The sequence below is a fragment of the Primulina huaijiensis genome, chromosome 4, assembly GCF_012295235.1.
Source record: "Primulina huaijiensis isolate GDHJ02 chromosome 4, ASM1229523v2, whole genome shotgun sequence".
Classification (NCBI taxonomy): domain Eukaryota; kingdom Viridiplantae; phylum Streptophyta; class Magnoliopsida; order Lamiales; family Gesneriaceae; genus Primulina; species Primulina huaijiensis.
In genome coordinates, this window is record NC_133309.1 from 21,922,951 (window position 1) to 21,943,634 (window position 20,684).

General features: G+C 34.5%; 3 protein-coding genes across 3 annotated transcripts; 2 read left to right on the forward strand and 1 right to left on the reverse strand.

Annotated features, from left to right (window-relative positions):
- LOC140974978 (meiosis-specific protein ASY1-like) lies at nucleotides 1-3,813 on the forward strand. The gene is made up of 14 exons (XM_073438471.1): nucleotides 1-69; nucleotides 179-394; nucleotides 526-654; nucleotides 733-846; nucleotides 1,187-1,336; nucleotides 1,473-1,485; nucleotides 1,556-1,656; nucleotides 1,756-1,839; nucleotides 2,243-2,393; nucleotides 2,472-2,548; nucleotides 2,640-2,697; nucleotides 2,798-2,964; nucleotides 3,112-3,246; nucleotides 3,360-3,813. The coding sequence occupies exons 2-14, from the start codon at nucleotides 365-367 to the stop codon at nucleotides 3,411-3,413; spliced, it is 1,263 nt and encodes a 420-aa protein (XP_073294572.1). The 5' UTR covers nucleotides 1-69; nucleotides 179-364; the 3' UTR covers nucleotides 3,414-3,813.
- A 1,593-nt stretch (nucleotides 3,814-5,406) lies between these two features.
- On the forward strand, nucleotides 5,407-7,264 carry LOC140975423 (REF/SRPP-like protein At1g67360). Its single transcript, XM_073439127.1, has 3 exons — nucleotides 5,407-5,600; nucleotides 5,720-5,953; nucleotides 6,620-7,264. The coding sequence occupies exons 1-3, from the start codon at nucleotides 5,586-5,588 to the stop codon at nucleotides 7,073-7,075; spliced, it is 705 nt and encodes a 234-aa protein (XP_073295228.1). The 5' UTR covers nucleotides 5,407-5,585; the 3' UTR covers nucleotides 7,076-7,264.
- A 10,890-nt stretch (nucleotides 7,265-18,154) lies between these two features.
- LOC140975424 (F-box protein At1g67340-like) lies at nucleotides 18,155-20,083 on the reverse strand. The gene is made up of 3 exons (XM_073439128.1): nucleotides 19,715-20,083; nucleotides 19,425-19,587; nucleotides 18,155-19,316 (listed from the first exon to the last, which is right to left on the reverse strand). Exons 1-3 carry the CDS (start codon nucleotides 19,945-19,947, stop codon nucleotides 18,597-18,599), a joined length of 1,116 nt encoding a protein of 371 aa, XP_073295229.1. The 5' UTR covers nucleotides 19,948-20,083; the 3' UTR covers nucleotides 18,155-18,596.
- Nucleotides 20,084-20,684: the final 601 nt, after the last annotated feature.

Consider the following 20,684-nt stretch of genomic DNA (forward strand, 5'->3'; position numbering starts at 1 on the left):
TAGTGGGACCAAGAAGGGAGGGTCATTCAAGTGTAACTCCACAACAGAGATAACTCCTAGTCAGATGAGGTATTGGAGTCATTGTCAAGTCTGAAAATCATCCTTCTTCTGAAATCTTATTCTGGTGGAGTCTGATGAAAATATTGTGTAAATTTATGAGACAAATGCTAATTTTCAGGAGTTCTGCATGTAAAATGGTTCGCACGTTGGTTCAACTAATGAGAACTCTGGATAAGATGCCTGAAGAGTTGCTATTTCTGGAGAGTTTCACTGGCATGGACTTTTAGAATTCACTTCGCTGCTGATATTGGCAGTTTTTAAAAAGCTAATTCTATGCACTCCATTCTTTCAGCGAACTGTATTGATGAAGCTCCTATATTATGACGATGTAACGGTAGGACTTTTTACTTATAGACCATGGGGAGTTTTATTTCTTGCTGTGAATAAATGGGATCGTTTAATGACGTCATATACTTGTCCTAACGTTGATATTTAGAAACTTACTCCTTGTGCTTGATATTTCAGCCTTCGGACTATGAGCCCCCATTTTTCAGAGGCTGCACGGAAGAGGAAGCTCATAATCCATGGACTAGAAATCCCTTGAGGATGGAAGTTGGCAGGGTCAACAGCAAACATCTAGTATTAGCTCTGAAAGTACGAAATCTCACAAAGTAGTATGATTCCACATTGTTTTATAAATCTTATAATATCCTACACTCGCTGACTCAACAGGTTAAAAGTGTGCTTGATCCTTGTGAAGATGAGAATAATGACAATCCCGATGATGAGGTAAGCTTGGGCGCTGATTCTCCCCGAAAAGGTGACTATGGTGAATCTGAGAATGAGGTAATGAATTAAATGCCTTTTCTCCTTCTATTTTGAAGTTACAAGTTATTGAAAACTCAACCCTTCATATTTTTTGACAACAAACTTGTTATTCTACCTGTTTATTCAGATTAGTGATTTCAGATGAAAATCGATATATTGTTGCACCTATTGGTAAATTTACCTCTACTTTTACAATCTTGTCAGTTAAATGTATTGTACTCTCCATGTAACCAGATATCCATGACATTTTGTTGATAGGAAAACAACAATGTCAAGAAAATGGTTCAAGTGATGAAGGTTCTATACAAATTGCCAGAAGAAATTAAAATGAACTTCCATATCATTCAAGTTTAAATAGAATATTGATGATGCTTTCTGTTCAGAAGATACTCAGGATCCATCTGAAGATGAAAACCAATTTGGAAGGGTGAAGTACTGGATAATCTCGCACCACCTTGACACTGTTGAGCTCACTGACGTTCTCTCAAATTTTCCCGATATCTCTGTGGTGAGGATATTTTTACGATTCAATGATTTTATGTAGATGGAAATAGTTCTTTTTATAATTCAATAGAGTTCTGTTTGTTTAAGCCATCCAAGTTGTGCTTGTTTGTTTACCTGATCAATATTTTCAATGTTTGCAGATCTTGATTGAAGGTACGTATCGAGGATCCTTTCATTTTAAAGAGCTTAACTGAGTTCTAGTCCTGTAAGTTTTGCTGTTGAGCAATGCTAAATCTTCCTTCTGGTCCAGAAATTATTGAGAGGCTGGTGAATGAAGTTATTATATCAAAAGCTGGAGCAGAAAGTTATTTCATCAATAGGAAGGTAGTTTGCCATTTTTTTCCCATTGTTCCCTCTATTTTGGCTCATATCCTGAAACTTTCATATAATATTTTAACCTTGTGAATTATATCTGAATATTAGAAACTTGAGTACGAGTTTGATGATGTGAAAGAGGAAGATGATGGTAAAGCTAGTAATTTGGGTTTAGATCACATGTGTATGAAGGTGAAACTTTCTCCTCTTATATTACTTGTATGGTTTCAGGCTCTATTTAAAAAAAATAATGGCTCCTCCAGATTATCTGTAAAATAAACATGGCATTCTTCTACCATAGAGTCCCTTAACGAGTCTGTGTGTTACAAACTGCTGAATACCTAGTTCTTATAGTTGAGAACTGATAAGTGTAAAAGTATCGATAGTTATACTTTTTCATGACTAGAACAACTAAAAGTTTGAATTTTCACACTTTTGAAATATCAAACACCTTTGATCTTGAAATCAAGAGGACTGTGTATCAATTGTGATTGTTTGTTCAACAAATTAATGATGCACGAGATATCCTGCATACAAATATTCATGTTCATCTGTAATTTCATGATCAGTGTACTAATTCTGGCTTTTGTTTCAGGCTTTGTATCATGCTCTTCCAATGAACTATGTAAGTACCTCAAAACTTCAGAGTAAACTTGAGGGTGAAGCCAACCAGGCTGCAGTTCGCAAGCTTATTGACAAAATGATCCAAGATGGCTTTGTTGAAGTCAGTAGCAACCGCAGACTAGGTAAATGTATTATTCCCATTGCATTTTCTAACCAAAGGAAAGACATTTCAATTGACGCACATGTTGTCTATGTCATAGGCAAACGTGTGATCCATTCTGATCTTACTAAGAAAAAGTTGAATGAAGTGAAGAAGATATTAGACGCGGATGCTATGGTGAATATTATGAAATTCAGTTTCATTCCATATCTCAAAATGTCATTAGATTGTCTGCGTCGTCGCCATTTTGATCCATCAATATGTTCAGGATCTGGAGATGGAGGAGCCATTTAACAAGTCCATTCATCCAGAGGCTGAGACTATCGGTGCTCAATCCTATATTAATTCCCGAGATTTCAATGTCTTACACCCTTAATTACATCGATGCAGTGGATACTAATAAAAAAAAAATTCATTCGCTATTAGGCAAGAATCACAAGGACTCGTCCACCTGTGGTGGCCTCCACTCAATTGGATCAGATGTCACTCGAACAAGGGGCAGATCCGATGCATACCATAATGGCTTGAGTAGGATTGAATCAGGCGCAACAAGAAGAAGGCAACATGCAAATACTCCAACTAGCAGGATTGAGGTAAGTCGATTGTTTTCCAACATCAATTCCACTTACGGAACCTGTAATTTCTGCTGTTAAGATATTTTATTCTATCTTTTGAAACATCAATCACCCTATTGAGATATTTAGTTATAGCTCAATTTAGAGTTCGTGATATGGTTACAGCCAGCAACTTCTAGAGAGAGCTTTGTGCCTGGGGCTGAAGATGGCAGAGCTAATGAAAAAACCAATCACTGTGACGAGATGGCCATCATTGGTAGCAAGTCTACTCAGGACAAGCGTTTCAGGAAATCAAGCACCGTATGCTCCAAACCAATGACTTAATTATACCAAATATTATAGCTCAAATTTTCTACAACTGATTACTAAATTCTTAATTTCCTAGTTAATTTACGGCAACTCGATAATTTTAGGTCAAGGAGCCCATCCTCCAGCACGCAAAGCGCCAGAAATCTCAAGCTGCGTAAAGCTGATCAAGTTAGAACCAAGTGGAGGGACGTCAACTCTGCAGTCATTTTGTGGTTTTTTCGATTACCTCTCTTTTTCAATTACTTGTCTAGATAACAATCACCAGCTATCAAAATCTGCGGGCCGTGTATTCTTATATGTGCTGGCAATAAAATACATTTAAATAAGCACTGCCAGCAGATGGGACATGTGTTATTTCAAGAGTGCTGTGAATTTGCTGCCTTATCTTGTCATCCATAGATGTCAAGCATTTGTTTCGGAGCAAATACATGTATTGTAATAATAACGATTAGAAATTAAAGACTCCACAGCAGAGAAAATGAGATGTAATTTGACCAGTCTGTTGTGGCTTTTGTTTTGAGTCACTTCACTTCATGGACATGTTCATTTACCTAAAGAACTAACTAGTACCATTATGTTCGTTTAGTGGTAACGTTAATTTTGGGTGTGTATATATATATATATATAGACATATATTTTATTGTCGGAGTAGTAATATATTTAATGAGTATGGATAAATTTGTAAAAATATAGTTAAAGTAATATTGTAGTATATTTGACGGATAAACATAGAAATAATTTTTATGTTGGCAAAAACTTGTGTGAGACGGTCTCACGGGTCGTATTTTGTGAGACGGATCTCTTATTTGGGTCATCCATGAAAAAATATTACTTTCTATGTTAAGAGTATTACTTTTTATTGTGAATATTGGTAGAGTTGATCCGTCTCACAGATAAAGATTCGTGAGACCGTCTCACAAAAGACCTGCTCTTTTATGTTTGGGACGGATGGAGTATTATAATATGGTAGAAGTGGTCTTATTAGTTGTAACCAATTGAAAGAAAGTTCTTGTTTAGAATGCAACAAGGAATATGGTGGTGCAGTCCAAAAGAAAAGTAAAAGGAAAAGGAAAACCCGTGGAGATGGGTTTGAATTTAAAGTTGGAGTCTTGGAGAGAATTGATAGGTGAACTTATTTTTATCATGATTAATTCTGTGTGCGCCGATAATCGGTTGTTTACCAATAAACTAAATTGACTAAGCTATCGATAAATGGAAATTGATATACAATGTATTCAAAATTTACTTCAATTTTATTTTTTTTTTGAAAAAAAATTTACTTCAATTTTATTAATCACAAAAAATTAAGAAATTTGAAATCAATGAATCTCAAATTTATCAATCCGAACGCAACTCATTTATGTTAACCGACTTTGTCTATTTAATATTTATGTGACACCATTACATATATACATTTTTTTTATTTCAACTCAAATACAAACAAATATTACTAAGAAATATAGAAAAACTTACTATCATAGAGTTGAAAAAGCTTCTCGCCATATATCTATGAGTAGGTCTCTTATGAAACGGTCTCACAAATCTTATCTGTGAGACGGGTCAATCCTACTGATATTCACAATAAAAAGTAATACTTTTTCATGGATGACTCAAATAAGAAATCCGTCTCACAAAATACGATCCGTGATATCGTCTCACACAAGTTTTTACCAATATCTATTTGCAATACCAAAATTCACCTAACATGTATCAAATAATAGTAAACAAAAAAATGTAAAATATACAACTTGTAAAAAAAAAATTCTCTCCAATACAATACAAATCAAATTCCCTATATTAAAGATTATCTCTTTTGTCATCTTCCATTAGCCATTAACCAACCAAAAAGAGAGCAAAATCAAATAATAAAATAGTTCCAGACGCTTCAAGAAGAAGAAGAATAATAATACTAGTAAAATTGAGGTAAAAATTTGTGTGAGACGGTTTTATAGATCGTATTTTGTAAGACATATTTCTTATTTGGATCATCTATGAAAAATTATTATTTTTAATGTTAAGAGTATTACTTTTATTGTGAATATCGATAGAGTTGATACATCTCACGATAAAAATTCGTGAGACTATATCACAATATAAATTACTTTAAAATTGATTGCCCCTCGTTCACATTTGGAAAGTTCAACGGTTCCTTCCGCCTGCAGTTATATCACCGATACCACGTGGCTTCACGTCCACCGTCGATTAAGCGAATTCTTGAAATTGCCCTTCCCTGTCCCATCTCTCTCCCGGGCTCCACCAACAATATAAAGTTCACCATTTTCCCCTCTGCGAATGATCCGAAGAAATTCAAAGAATTCTGTGTGCAAGATATGGCTTCAGCTCAGGTAATTTAATTAAAATATAATATAATTTATAAGCATGATTGTTTCTTTTTTTTTTTCTGAATCTTTTGATTCTAATATTGTTTGATTTCTTTTTAATTTGTTTTTGGGTTTTCCTTTAGGTCGAATCGGAGAGGAGTACTGATGCACAGCTGAAGCACCTGGGTTTCGTGAGGATTGTGGCGATAAACGCTGTCTTAGTGTTGTCTAATGTCTACGGCTACGTTAAACGGAACTCCGGGCCGCTGAAATCCACCTTCGGGACGGTGGAGAACGCCGTGACGTCCATCGTGACCCCGTTTTACGAGAGGTTTAAGAGCGTTCCTAGTGATCTACTTGTCTTTGTTGACGAGAAGGTTCGTCGTATTCGTTGTTGAGATTCCCTTCGATTGTTTTTAACTGATTATTGTCTTTTCTGGTAAATCGTCGATTGGGATTTCTATCTATTTTTGTGATTCTTTCCGTGTTTGTCATTGCTACTCATACCATATCTTCCTAATGTTATGTTAACCTCGAAAAGGTAGCCTACAAATTTGTTCTTTCGAGGCAAGTGTCATATGATCCTTTCAGCCTACTGAAAGTGTTCTTGTTTCTTAAACAATTGAAATTCATTGCAAGTTGAAATCCATTGCTTCAACTTTAGGCAGTGTCTGGAGACAGAGGGTTTTGTTTTCTTGTGTTAGACCGTACTAGTAATTACTTCCAGAGGACGGGATATTTAGTCTTTTATTTCAAGTTATATATAAATATTGTAAATGATAAAATAAAATCGAGGAACTCGTGGATTCCAAATCACATTTTTATGTAAAGATTTGTTTTTTATAGTTAAAACTTGATAGTCAAAAATCTTATTGAAACCCAGAGAGCGGCAGTGTTCTTAAGTTTAACCTTCCTTTCAATTTACACATAAGTGCGACATGTTTGTTGATAAATATGGAAAATGGTATTCACATAGAGAACCCAGTTCTATATATATCTCGTTCTTGTTGGTTTTCAGCCAACAGATTGTTTTCTTTTGCTAGGTTGATAAAGTGATTCACAAATTTGACGAGTGTGCTCCAACTTCCGCCAAGAATGCTGTCTCGAAGGGCCAATTGATTGTGAAAAAGGCATCCCAAGTAGCACAAGATTTGGTGAAGGAAGCTCAGGTTTCCGGTCCCTTTGCTGCCATTTCTCACGCTGGTATAATGTCCAAGCATTTTGCTTTGAGTCAACTAGCAGTTGTGTGGTACAAAGTTAACCAGTATCCACCTTTGCATGGAGTGTCTGAGACAGCTGTTGCTACAGCGGCACATTGGTCTGAAAAGTACAACAAATTGGTAATAGATATGGCAGCCAAAGGTAGTAATCTCTTCAACTATGTTCCGTTAGTGCCTGTTGACGAAATGGCCAGAGCTTATAAGCAAGTAGTGGCAGCTGCAAATAAGAAAGTGGATGCAAGCAGCAGCTCGAGTGCAAGTGATTCGGATAAGGAATGAGGCGATCATTGTTTCATTTCAAGCTTATTTGTAAATGTTTGTGTGTTCCAAGGCATGTTGTGATATGTGAAATTGAAGCTTAAGGGGGGCTTTTAGAACCCGTGTGCTGAGCTCTATGCACACTAGTGTTTTTATTGTACATGCTGTGTAAGGTTTTTCGAATTTTGGGTATTTTTAGGGTTCTATCTATGCTTATGAATAATCCCAAGTCAATTCAAGAATCAAATGTAATGGCTCGTAACGTCCAGAATTTTCGTAGATAAACCAGTACTTTCTTTTATGCAAATCAATGGAAGAATGACCGAAAGGCGACACAAACATTTACGTGGTTAAGTCTTTGTGAAGACTTATCCGCGGGAGAGCAACAATCTTTTTATCGTAGAGCAAAACTACTTTGTAAATAAGTTTTATGAATCAATGATAGAACTTCGNAACATTTTATTTTTGATAAATAAAGTAGTGTAATTCGATAAATTTTAAATTTTGTTGAAAACTAACAAGGTACAATACCATACGAATTACCAATATATAAAGGCAAAAACTTGTGTGAGACGGTCTCACGAGTCGTATTTGTGAGACGGATCTCTTATTTGGGTCATTAATGAAAAAGTATTACTTTTTATGCTAAGAGTATTACTTTTTATTGTTAATATGGATAGGGTTGATCCGTCTCATAGATTAAGATCCGTGAGACGGTCTCACATGAGACCCACTAATATATAAAATCCATGAAAAAAGGGATAATTTTAATTATTCAAATTTTAATCTTAATATAATAACTTTAATTCTTTCCAACTTTATTTTATTTTTCTTCCAATTTTACGTTGAGTCTCGTGTTATATCAACTTTCCAAAAAGAAAGTGACATGCATTATTAAAAAAAAAAAAAACTTGTTTCACCAAAACTGAAATATTAATTAGAATACCAAAATCAAAATTAGGTCAACTTGTACTACCAATTTATATATATATAAAATAAAATAAAGAACACAAAGACACTGTGATTTTAACGTAGTTTAGCCGACAAACCTATATCTACGGAGTCATGCTCAGATATCAAGTAAATCAATTAAATTTTAAATAATGTTACATTCACACAAGGACTTATATAAATTAAAAGACTCCCTCTTTTTATAATGCATATATGATGAACACTTTCAGCATACTTCAATTGGTGAGCATCAATCGTCTTTGATTTCGCTTCACTCAAACTCACTTATATACCATGAAAGGTCCTCTCTCGAGAACGTCACATTTCTCTCCCGAAGAATGAATGACCAATGAATGAATCTTTGTGTACCACCAACAATATAAATGCTCTAAAAATATAATGATAAGGTGGATCTAATTGAAAATTATCGTAACAGTTATCACGACAAAAAAATGAACAGTATGTGGTTTTCTTTACACAAGTCGCTCACTACAATTGATCCACGCTAAGAATAATATAGTTGTCACAATGTTTATCCCACCACGAAATCTTCACGTCAAATTGAATAGATCTTGTCTAATTTTATTATTATCAAATCTGGAGTTTTCGTTTGATACTTACAATACAAACCAGGACAATCATTCATCACATGTTCATAATTAAGGCAAAAACTTGTGTGAGACGGTCTCACGAGTCGTATTTGTGAGACGGATATCTTATTTGGGTCATCCATGAAAAAATATTACTTTTTATGTTAAAAGTATTACTTTTTATTGTGAATATGGGTAGGGTTGACCCGTCTCACAGATTAAGATCCGTGAGGCGGTCTCACATGAGACCCACTCATTAATTAATTAGTAAGCATAAGAGTTTTGATAAGCCTTATCAATATCGATATAATTTGAATAATATCACTCTATCATACTTTTCACTTTTCAGAAAATAAAGATAAACCAACCACTCTTATCACTACTAGAAAAATGATATCAAATAAAAATCAACAATCATATCTACTTATTAATCTATCAACAATCCAAAAAGATCGAACCAAGCCAATATAAAAAAACACGACTAGCAATATGTATTGGCAAAAAATAAAATTCTTGAGTATGTACTAAGGGCCCGTTTGATATCAAAAGTTTTTTGATTAAAAAAGTGCTTTTTAAGTTGGCTTTTAAAAGTGCTTTTTTAAGTAAAAGTTGTGTTAATATTGTGTTTGGATGAATATATAAAAAGCACTTTTTAAATTAATAAATGTGTTTGGATACATATCATTAAAGTGATTTTTTAACTCATTAATTTATATATATATATTTTATAACGGATTTCTAAACAAGTGTGATGTAAAAATATAAATAATTGAATCCATACTAAAACAATAAAATATTGAAATCTTAAAAACCATAAAAACAATTGTTAATAACAATGGTTAATGTTTACATTCTACTTTAATTTATTTAAATAAAAACTAAAAGTTCAATGTCGACCTTGTATTGGCAGTGAATTTCTTATGTCATCTCTCAATTCTTTAATTTCCGTAATATTTTCTTGTGTTGGCTCTTGCCATCTCGTACATTTGTCATGGACATAAACATTTTTACCATCTTGCTCGATTTCTTGTAAATCATCAATATTTTCGAGTTGTTCAAGAATATCTCCAGCCGCATCATATCGCCTTATGAAATTGTGTAAAGCAAAACATGCCACTATAATTTTAAATTGAGTATCTAGACAAAATGTGGGCATATTTTGTAATACCTTCCATCGTGCTTTGCACACTCCAAATGTTCTTTAAATAACCGTCCTTAAACTGGAATGATGATAATTAAATACTTCATTTTTTGATCTGAACTTTGGAGCCAATCGAAATTGATGTAAATGATATCTAGTATCTTTATACGGTCCCATAAAGCCTTTGAAAATAGGATAACCTGCATCAACTAAATAATATTTACCTGCAAAAAATAAGAGTTAAAGTGTAAATATTTATCTAACAATTATTTAAAAAAAACATATAAGATATATTAATATCAAACCTTCAGGTGGGAGTGGAAAATGCAATCTCTCTATGCGCATAGCCTCTTTAAAAATTTTAGAATCATGAGCAGAACCTTCCCAACCAGCCCATACAAAAGTAAAGCACATGTCGAAGTCGCATACAGCCATAACATTTGTTGAAGTATACCCTTTTCTTCCAATGAAATCTATTTGCTTGCTAGGCGGAACACGAATGCATATATGTGTGCCATCAATAGCCTCTATACAATCTTTAAAATAAGGCCAATATCTTTTGTCATTATTAATATATTCAGGGACATCTGTAAAATTAAGATCGATAGGTTTGATGATATCTCTCGACAACTTCCATATGGACTCTAAAACGCTGTGAAACTGTCTTGAAACAGTTTTCCCCGAGTGTTGAAAACGCTCTTGAACATTTCTAACTGAAGCAGGTTGACCCATCATGTACAAAAATAATCCCACCTTTTCATAGATATCAACTCCTTTTGTTGGCTGTAAGCTATATTTTTGGAGTAGATCGTCACATAGTTTATAAAAAACATGTTTCCTCATTCTAAACATTTCAAGGCATCGTGTCTCATTACCATTCAATATCTCTGCCACCCATTGAGACCCTGATAACCACGATGTCCTACATTTTTCTTTAACAATATATTTCATAACATAATTCGTAACACCACACAAGGATAACAAAACCATTCTTTTCTTAGAGACATGTGTATTTGTAATAGAATCAACGGAAATGTCGGAATCACTTGATGCATCAGAGTTATCTGATATAGTGGAGCCTGAACTCGCAGACATCCTGTGAAAATATATGAATAAAGATAAATATATAAAAAAAACAATAAACATTGAAAGTTTTAGATTATTGCATTAAAAATTTAAACATACTACTTAGTAAAGTTGACTCATCAATCAATAAAAGAAAAAAACAAGTGCATTATTCAAGTATTTTTCCTAAAAACATAACTCACGTTAATAACGCTTCAAATCATCTTTAGTGAATGTCTTTGCCCACCTAAGCTGCAGTTCCGAGTCCTTCAATCCGATAAATGTTTGCCTATTATGCTTTTTACCCAAAACTCTAGTAACTATGAAGAATTGCTCACTGCTAACCACCATACCAGGCAAACTACGAAGAACCTCCAGACAATTTTCAATGCTACATGAATCATCTTTTGGTTTTTCGTGTATAGACTTTTGAGTCTCAAATTCTTGAAGGACACGATCAAGTTGATCGGCTAACCTATTGGCAATGGGATCTCTTTTTTCCCCACTCTGCCTTCTTTTTCTCTTCCTTTGCTGCATAGAGCTGTCAGCTCCCATTGTTGAGTTTTCCATAAATTCTTGGCTTTCAACATTAATATAAACATCACTTTGAAACTCTCCATCTAACTGAACATCTCAATCATTTGTATCATCGTTGAAATTATTATGAATTGGTTGATCCTCTGATGGTGTTATTGCAGCATAGCCAGTTGCTATGGAACCTTTAAATATCTTTTCCAATAAATCTAAATTCTTGGGTCCCCTCAATCTAAACTTTGCATACTCGAGATTTTCCTGTAATTTGCAACGTAACATAAAATAAATAAAAATAATTAATTAAAAATTTAAAATGTAGTATATAAGTTATGTACCTTAATCTTATCCTCCCACCAACTATTATCAGCTTGCACGGTCATCTTGTTATGATCCCAACCAAGGCCAGTCTCATTATTTCCAATAAGTTGTGCCCACAGTGCAAAATATTTTCTCATAGAATCCCATTTATTTTTTGAATTGTTTTTGATTCAAAGAAAGTCCTGTTCTCTCATGAAATTTTGAAACTAAATTTGTGTACCCCGTTTTGTTTAAATGTTTGGTAGGCTTATTGCCGGATTCAATTTCTTCCTCACAAATTTTTAAAAATATTTCGGTATTCTGATCAGTCCAATCCGCCTTATTATTCCCATCAGCAACAAATCCAGGTTCAACAGTCTCAATCGTATATCTGTNTATTTTTGAATTGTTTTTGATTCAAAGAAAGTCCCGTTCTCTCATGGAATTTTGAAACTAAATTTGTGTACCCCGTTTTGTTTAAATGTTTGGTAGGCTTATTGCCGGATTCAATTTCTTCCTCACAAATTTTTAAAAATATTTCGGTATTCTGATCAATCAAATCCGCCTTATTATTCCCATCAACAACAAATCCAGGTTCAACAGTCTCAATCGTATATCTAGGTAATTGACTTGGATTTGATAATCCTCGTTTAGGAGCTAACTTCGAATACATTCTATATTCAAAAAATAAAACATAAAAAAACAATAGATTATTTAGTTCACAATATCATAAATGAAAAGTAATACAAACAAGGATTAAATAATATTACAGTAATATTATGGTATATAACATATTTTAATTAATATAATATTATATACATAATACACAAGAATTGATGAATATTATATACGTAGTTGCAAAAAAATGGAATAAGTAAATACTTTCCCCTTCTCGACTTCCTGGATTTATCGGATCATTGACCGAATTGTAACATAATTATCTAATTCACAATGCGTAATACAGACGTAAATGAATAGGGAGTGTAGATTCTGCAGCAAAAAGAAATCAGAAAAAAATGAACGAACAAAAACATCGACGGGAAAAAAATTTGTACCTTATAGAAGAATGAAGAAAAGATTGAGAGGAGGCTACTGGTGGATGTTGTTTTTTAGGTTATTAAAAAAACTAGTGAAAAAGCTCTAAAATAGAGCTTTTAAAAAAGCTCTAATTTCAACTTAAATAAGTGCTTTTTTAAGCACTGGAAGCCCACCCAAACAAGTTAAAAATTAAAAAAGCATTTTTTTTTTTAAAAAAAGCACTTTTTAAATTATAGCTTCTTATACCAAACGGGCTCTAAGTGAAACAAATCGAAGACCAACTACGATAAATCAGATAACGAAAATAGAAAATATGTCAATTTACATAACTAAATTAATTATTTTTCCCTCATATTTTTACGGACCCATGTAGGGAGATCCTAATAATTTTGTGTCTGAGTAAACTTTTTTTAAAAAATATCCTATATATGCGTTCATATCCCTTTTAGTTTCATGAAAAAAATTTCGAATTAAGTCAATGCATTAAAAATAATAAAAAAACCCAAACAATAAACAATATTCAAAAGACTTATATTATAATTCAATCATAAGATCAAACGTGTTCAAAATTATCACTAAAAAATCGACTTACAGTATTAGAACTAAAAATATTAATCAACTTTGTATAATCAAGCTGTTAAATAATTTATTTCTCAATTGATAATAAAATCAATTCATTTAATATAAGCTCTTTCAATTCATTTATTATTTATTATAAAAAATTATAACTTAATTATAGTATTTATTATCATTGTTATTTTTATTACATGAATAATAATTAATAATATTATTATTTTACTATTAATAATACTATTATGCGAATTATACTATTATCAATTATTATTTTGATTAAATTATTTAATGATAGTAATTAATAATTTTTGCTATTATGATTGTCAACAAAAATTATATCATTATTATTATCATAGTAATATTTAATATTATTAAATTCATAATATTGATTATTATATTAATCAAAATATAAAACTATATATTATTTGCATGTATTAAAAATAATAAAGTATGTTATAATATTTCAAGTACCCTTAAGTTTTGATAACTGACAAATAACAATATCGAGCTGTTTTAGATCTAGTCGTTTTTAAATGTATTTCAGGTTTCAGACCGTTTTGACCAAATCAAACCGTTCAGACATTGTTTAAGAAGATTCAAGTCGATCAAGTTGTTCGATCTAAGAAGTCAAGACGCAAAAGTATCTTAACTTAAGCTTCAAAGTTATCATATGCCAAAACTAATCGGCAGTTGAAAATAAAGTCGCACTACCACTAGTTAGAAAAAATTAAATCTAAAATGATACTAAAGTTAAGTCGTTCAATCAGTTGCCTCATTTGAAAATATTACATAATATCCTACTAACTCCCGAATGACTGAAAGCTACCTAATTCAGACATGTTGTGTCAGCTTTAGGGGAAGCAAATGACTTGAAGTCGCAAAAGCACAAGGAGCATTAATGAGCATTTAATGATATGAAGTGACATGTCCATTCTATCGGAAAACAATATAGATGATCGCTGAAAAACAAATCTGATCGTTGGAGCTTTTCAAATAAAAATATGCAAATTTCAAACATGAAGAATTCTCTCGACCAATTACAACTATTCTTAAGCCTGAATAATTCAAAGATTTCGAGCACACTTAATCTTTCGATTTCTAGGTGCTCATTAAAGCACACGCTTATCGGAATCATATTAGATCATCAAAGTTCAATCTATGCTACACCAACAACTCAAACCAGAAGTCTAATTGTTGTGTTTGTTGTATGGTGAATCAATAGTTCTTAAATATCTAGAATTGTAAAGTGATCACTAAGAGTTTCAGTTAGGCAATGGTAAGTCCTATTTGAAGTAAGTTGTTACAAGACGTGTATCAATCCAACACACGAACAAATGGAGGACACAAAAGATTTTTGGGACCTGATTAAATAATTGTGGAATCAATATGATGATTTTTGGGTTCATTGATGGGCGGGTAGACCAAATACATCTTAACTACAACCGACCCGAATATTCGATTAAATTATAATTGTATATATATTTTATACATATTTATTTATAATAAAAATAATTAATTCTAATATATTTTTGTTGAATGATAGTAGTTGGATGAAGTGAAGAAAACTATTAGTATATAATTGATATTTTTTTGTAGAATAATGGTGTTGTGATAAACTATTTCTAATATTTTGTTATTTTTTCTATGATGTTTATTTTGATAATTTTTATCTTTTAACTTTTTTCCTTATTTTTATCTTAAGAATTTGATAAATATTAACAACTTCATCAAAATAATTTAAATTTGAAAAATTCAATCGTAGATGATAATATGATATTTTGGTAGAGTATGAATATCATATCCTCCGAAGAATATGACCACAAGGATGAAATTTGAATACCTAATAGGGATGGAGATGCTGATTATAAGTGTAAACGAACCAAATTGAGAAGAATATGCTTAAAAATTTAAGGCTCGAATTCGACTAAAAAAATATCTATATTCGAGTTCGAGTTCGAGCTCGATTCGAATATCGAAAAATTTAAATTTTTTGGTTCGACTACGGTTCGAATCAGGACTCAAGTTTTAGTTCGGCTCGAAAGATTCAAATATATCCGCGAGCTATTCAAACCATTACTAAAAAAATAAATACTCGAAATGCTTGAAATATATTTATTTAATATATATTTATATTATATTAATAAAATATCAAGGTTCGTGAATGACTCGCGAATTGCCAGATGATATAATTTGGACTCGGGCTCGGCTAAAAAAAATTCGAATATATACGAGTTGGGCTCGAGTTCGATAAATTAAAATATGTACCTATGAATTATGACGATCTAGCCCGTCAATGTGTGGATCGAAAAACCTTAACCCAACCCAACCTAACCTGTGGGGACCCGGACGCTAATCATATTCTTAATCATCATTGGGACAATTTAATCAATGATAATAAACAGGGTCTAAATTTTTTTTTTTTTAAAATACAAATCGGAAACGTAATGTAATTCAATCTGAAATACATATTAAACATAAACATACAAATCTTGTATTGTCTATAATAATTCAACTAGGTCCAACTACATATCAGTGATGAATCCTAATTTACTTCTGAGCCCGGATCTCCACGCTAACCAGTCCTGTCTCGTTCTCTTCTTGACCCTGATCCTATCCCACCTGTTGTCATGCCCACATACAAACAAGACAACAGCCGGATAACTCCGGTGAGAATTATATTACAAGTATAAACCAAGTATACATGCAGTCATATAAACAATATAAAAGCATGAAGAAGATATACATAACATGTATCTCAATCAACACATGAATTAATATCAACTATCAATCATATTCTAAACAAGTACCAAAATCAGGAACATAATTCAATATCAAATAAGGAATCACACTCTGTGACTCTCAGACTCAAACTCGACTCATTTCTAATCTAGGGATCCCGATTTGAATAAGAACGCAACAGGTCTCCCACCTACTGTCCCGATCGTGGTGGCGGTACGTTCATATTACAGACTTTGGTCCTGTCTATATCGAATGTCTGTGCCTGGAGTTGCTCTACTCATAAGCATTTCGATACGACCAAACGTCCGGTGTCTTGGCTATTCTGCTAAAGACTAGGTGTATCTACCTAAACTCTAATTCTGACAATGTGCAATGGGCCATTAACAACTCTGTCTTAATCTGGCCCTTCTGTCAGTGACTCTCACTCAATAGCTATCTACTATTCTATGCTTTTCTATAAATCAATAAACAAAGCATATTCATTCAAATGATACAAATGTATGAAAAGCAATAACATACAAGTATGTGATTTAGGGAAACTCAAATCCAATCTGACTTAAGTCGATCTCCCGATTCACATTGATTTATACCTTTATCTTCTCGATCTGACGAATACGAAGTCTCGTACCCCAATCTGTCCATACCCAATCTGGCAATGACAATATAAATATGCACAATATCAATGTATAACTCAACTTACGACCTGTTCTGATCAATACTCAAATCACAATATAATCTGTCAATGTCAACGATACAACGATACAATCTCAATCAATACCGAATCTGATCAATATCAATTTACGGATGTTTCGACGGCCTAACAATACAATCTCGACAACCCCGTCAATATCAACATCACATATATACTACCAGAACTCATAATCGATATCGGTATAACTCATAATCTCAACGATAATGCAAATCTGATATCGAATCTAAATCGAATCAACTCCAAAAATCATAACAATTACATAAATAGTATGTTCTTTGATCTGACTTCAAATATACGATGTCTACTGTATCAAAAACACCATATATGATTCATATTCGATTCTGACAATATCATAATTTCAAATCGTATCTAAACGTAACAAAGCTTACGTCCAGTTGTAGCCTGCGTCGATAGAAACACAGTACTGAAGTCGGATTCAAAATCGGACGGACGGATCTTTCGTAAACTTCAAATTTTGGCAAGTCTCCCTGGAGCTTCTCTCGATTTCTTTGCTATGGAATTGAAGGAATGAAGCTTTTATATATATCAATTGCATGGCTAAAGAACGTGGCATAATCCTTCACGCAACACGTCTCGCGCATATGCGCGACATCACTCAGCGCATATGCGCGAGACCATATGTCTCGGCGCGTGTATCTCGGCAGCTCTCGCGCATATGCGCGCCTTCCCTCGGCGCATATGCGCGAGGTTCTCTGCACATGGCGCTTGGCTTCTCGCGCATATGCGCGTTCGTCTTTCGCGCATGTGCGCCACATTCTCTGGAAATTTACTTTAGCTACTGGACGCATCGCGCATATGCGCGGACCTACTGTCTCGGCATATTGCAACTCGCGCATATGCGCGCCTCACTTCCGCGCATGTGCGCGAGGTTTTCTGGAATTCACACTTTAGCTACTGTATACCTCGCGCATATGCGCGCCATCACTCCGCGCATATGCGCGGGGTCTTCTGCCCGTTCCGCGCATGCGTGCGCATCCGGTCGCGCATGTGCGCGAATAGCACCGCCCTCGCACATATTTCGCGTCTTTTCTCGTCTTTCTCGGTCTAATACTTTCCGTCTATAATTACCTTGATTAATCAATAAATCATTTCAGATTAATCTCAGATTACGGTAATCAAATCTCGGGCATTACACAACCCAAATGATTTTGGGTGGTTTGTTAAACCGGTTAACCCATATAATTTTTTTTTAAAAAAAAACTATGGAAAAAACAATCATATTTATATTTCGTGATTCATATATTATTCATTACATTTTTTTAAAATAAAAATATACTTCATTCACATTCAACCAGGAATCATTGACATAAGAAATGTTTAGTGTATAAAGTTTAACGAAGTCCGTAGACAACTAAAATAAATAATACAAATTTCTTCAATATTCATCAATAACAAAGTTCTTATTCCGTAATTTATATATTATTCAGTACATTTAATCAAATATTTCGACATTGCTTATCATTGGCATAAAAAAAAACTCGAGTGTAAAAAGTTTAACTCAACAAAACCGTCGCAATAAGAAGTCGACGGTGACTTTTCGGACGATTTCAAGGTCATCGCTAAAATTGTCTCTAATTTGATTTACGACGGGAAAATCCGACGTAATTTCTTATTATCTTCTCCTCTCTTTGCACTTTATCTTCGTGAGTAATATCTAGAATATTTAATCTCTCGACGGATACGTCAAGTGAGCAGCGGGGGCTCGACGGTCGGTCGGTTCGCCCCGGGACGAGCTGCGGCGAAATCACCTTCAATGGCCGCTTCCACATTGTCCCAGTTGAAACATTTTTATTGGGGAAAAGGATATTTGTCCATTCAAACCCCAAACTCAGTCTAAACACAGGGGGAAGATATGTTGTTGGGTAGCATCCAACTTTCCATCTACACAATCGCTTCGTTTAAATTAATCAAAGGGTTCAAATCTCCGTAACGGTTAACTGCTACTCCATTGCCGATAGCTCCTTGGGGTCTACACACCGCCTTGTGCCGGTATTTCCAATCAAGCGCCTGGCAAGCACGAGAGCAGTAGTTCACGGTTCCGCAAACAGAGCACCGGCGGAACTCATTCATCCTCGTTTCCGGTCTGCCGCAGCCAGAGTGGGAGCATAACAGGAGCCCTGGACCTGGATCACTACCACGACTCGAGAACCAATCGTACAAAAACTGGTTCGCCGGGTGAGTTTCCGCGGTGGGGATGTTACACCCGAAGTCACTCATCAAGGGGCCCTGCAGGTGGGGGTGAGGGCTCCAACGCAGCCACGCTCGGGGGACCACAGCGCCTGGAGTGGCGGTTATGACCAAGGCTAGCTCTCGTGCGTTGGCTTGAAGGAGGAAGCGCCTCCCTTCCATGACGTTCCGGTTTACGCCGTAGCCGTCCTGGAAGCAGTGGCCTAGTTCCCTCATCGCATCGACGTGACCGAGGAAGGCCGCGCGCGAGCAGAGAGCCACTCCGGCGCGGAGGTCCTTGTGGTTCTTAGAGCCTCCGCTGCCGTTGAACTGGATCACTGCCAGGGAGTAGAGTGCGGGGGCGTGGGAGGTAATCGCCGCCCTCGCGATCAATGCCACCCCGTCTCGTCGGTTTTGAAAACAATAGAACATAATCTGTAACAAACAACAACAAAAATCAAATCTTTTTATCACCACATTTGATTCAAAAACACGCACACAAAAAACAAATTTTCTTCAATCCAATGGAATGCGTGGACTCACCATGCCAAGGAAGAAACATGCCTCCACACTTCCAGAACCCACACACCGTACGAGGAATCGGTGGGCGGATTCCGACCAGTTCTTCGCTTTGATCGCCAGCATTTTGTGAGAGGCTTTCAATAACACCACCGGCTGGAGGCCTAAACTGTTCAGTCTCTTGCATCTGTAAACGAACAACAAAAAAACGACAAAATCAGCCCAACTTTTAATTCACGCAATTCAAACCTTTTTTTTTTTTTTTCAAAAAACCAAAGAAAAAAATCTCATGAAACTGAGAGTCGAACACATACGTTATCAAGACATTGATGAAATCCAGGGGGCATCCCGCGGTGGAACTGAGTTTACAGAGAATACAAATAACGATATCATCTGGCAAGGCATCGAACAAATCGCCGACATCGTCCTTCCCCGGCGACACCTTCAACCTTTTCCCGCCACCCTTTTCCTCCCCGGAAAATTCGTTTCCGTTTATCTTCACCGCCATATCACCTCCCACCACGCTCGTATTCCCCATCATAGCCATGCCTCACCAATTCATACAGATTTCAACACACCCTCTTTGCGTGCATATATATAGATACATATAATCTTTATATATTAGTTGGATTTCAAGGATTTATATGTATTCGTGTACCTGATCTGTCAATCTTTCTCTATGTTTGGTTGTCTTGAGAAGGAAAACGGAGGTGGGGTGATATATATACACAGCTTGGGGAAGGGGGATGTGTATTGACGGAAGTGCCCCTGTCTGTCCTTATTTACCTAACACAACGTGGTCAAATGAGGATTGACCAGATTTGCACTCTCCACTCTCACCTTTTTTTTATTTATTATTTTTCTTATTTTTTTCCCCAAAAACGATGATAATTTTATAATGTTAATTTTGATTGGTAACACGAGTTAATTTTATTTATATTTATAATAAAATTTAATATTTTTGAAATAAAAAATAATAATTTTTTATGAATAATTAAAATAGAAATAATATTGGTCATCGAGATCGTTTTATATGAATTTTTGTTATAATGGGTAGTATATAATTAAAGTTCTTTTTTTTGAAAACAATTAAAAGTTCTTATTAAAGTGAATTAATTCATATGTAGCAGGATGTTTAATTTTGTAAAAACTTTTGTAAAATCTTCTCACAAGATCAATTTTGCGAGACGAATCTCCGATCCGATTCAACTCATGAAAAATATCATTTTTATGTCAAAAATATTATATTTTATTATAATTATAGATCGGATCAACCCACCCACA

Bases quoted from the DNA above. Each gene is read 5' to 3' on its own strand.
- LOC140975424 (XM_073439128.1), bottom strand. From the start codon at position 19,947: ATGGCTATGATGGGGAATACGAGCGTGGTGGGAGGTGATATGGCGGTG. The intron at 19,588-19,714 runs GTATGTGTTCGA...GTTCGTTTACAG, and splicing joins TTCATCAATGTCTTGATAAC to ATGCAAGAGACTGAACAGTT. The intron at 19,317-19,424 runs GTGAGTCCACGC...TGTTTGTTACAG, and splicing joins CATGTTTCTTCCTTGGCATG to ATTATGTTCTATTGTTTTCA.
- LOC140974978 (XM_073438471.1), top strand. From the start codon at position 365: ATGAAGCTCCTATATTATGACGATGTAACG. The intron at 2,394-2,471 runs GTAAATGTATTA...TCTATGTCATAG, and splicing joins CAGTAGCAACCGCAGACTAG to GCAAACGTGTGATCCATTCT. The intron at 2,549-2,639 runs GTGAATATTATG...CAATATGTTCAG, and splicing joins TATTAGACGCGGATGCTATG to GATCTGGAGATGGAGGAGCC.
- LOC140975423 (XM_073439127.1), top strand. The intron at 5,954-6,619 runs GTTCGTCGTATT...TTCTTTTGCTAG, and splicing joins TTGTCTTTGTTGACGAGAAG to GTTGATAAAGTGATTCACAA.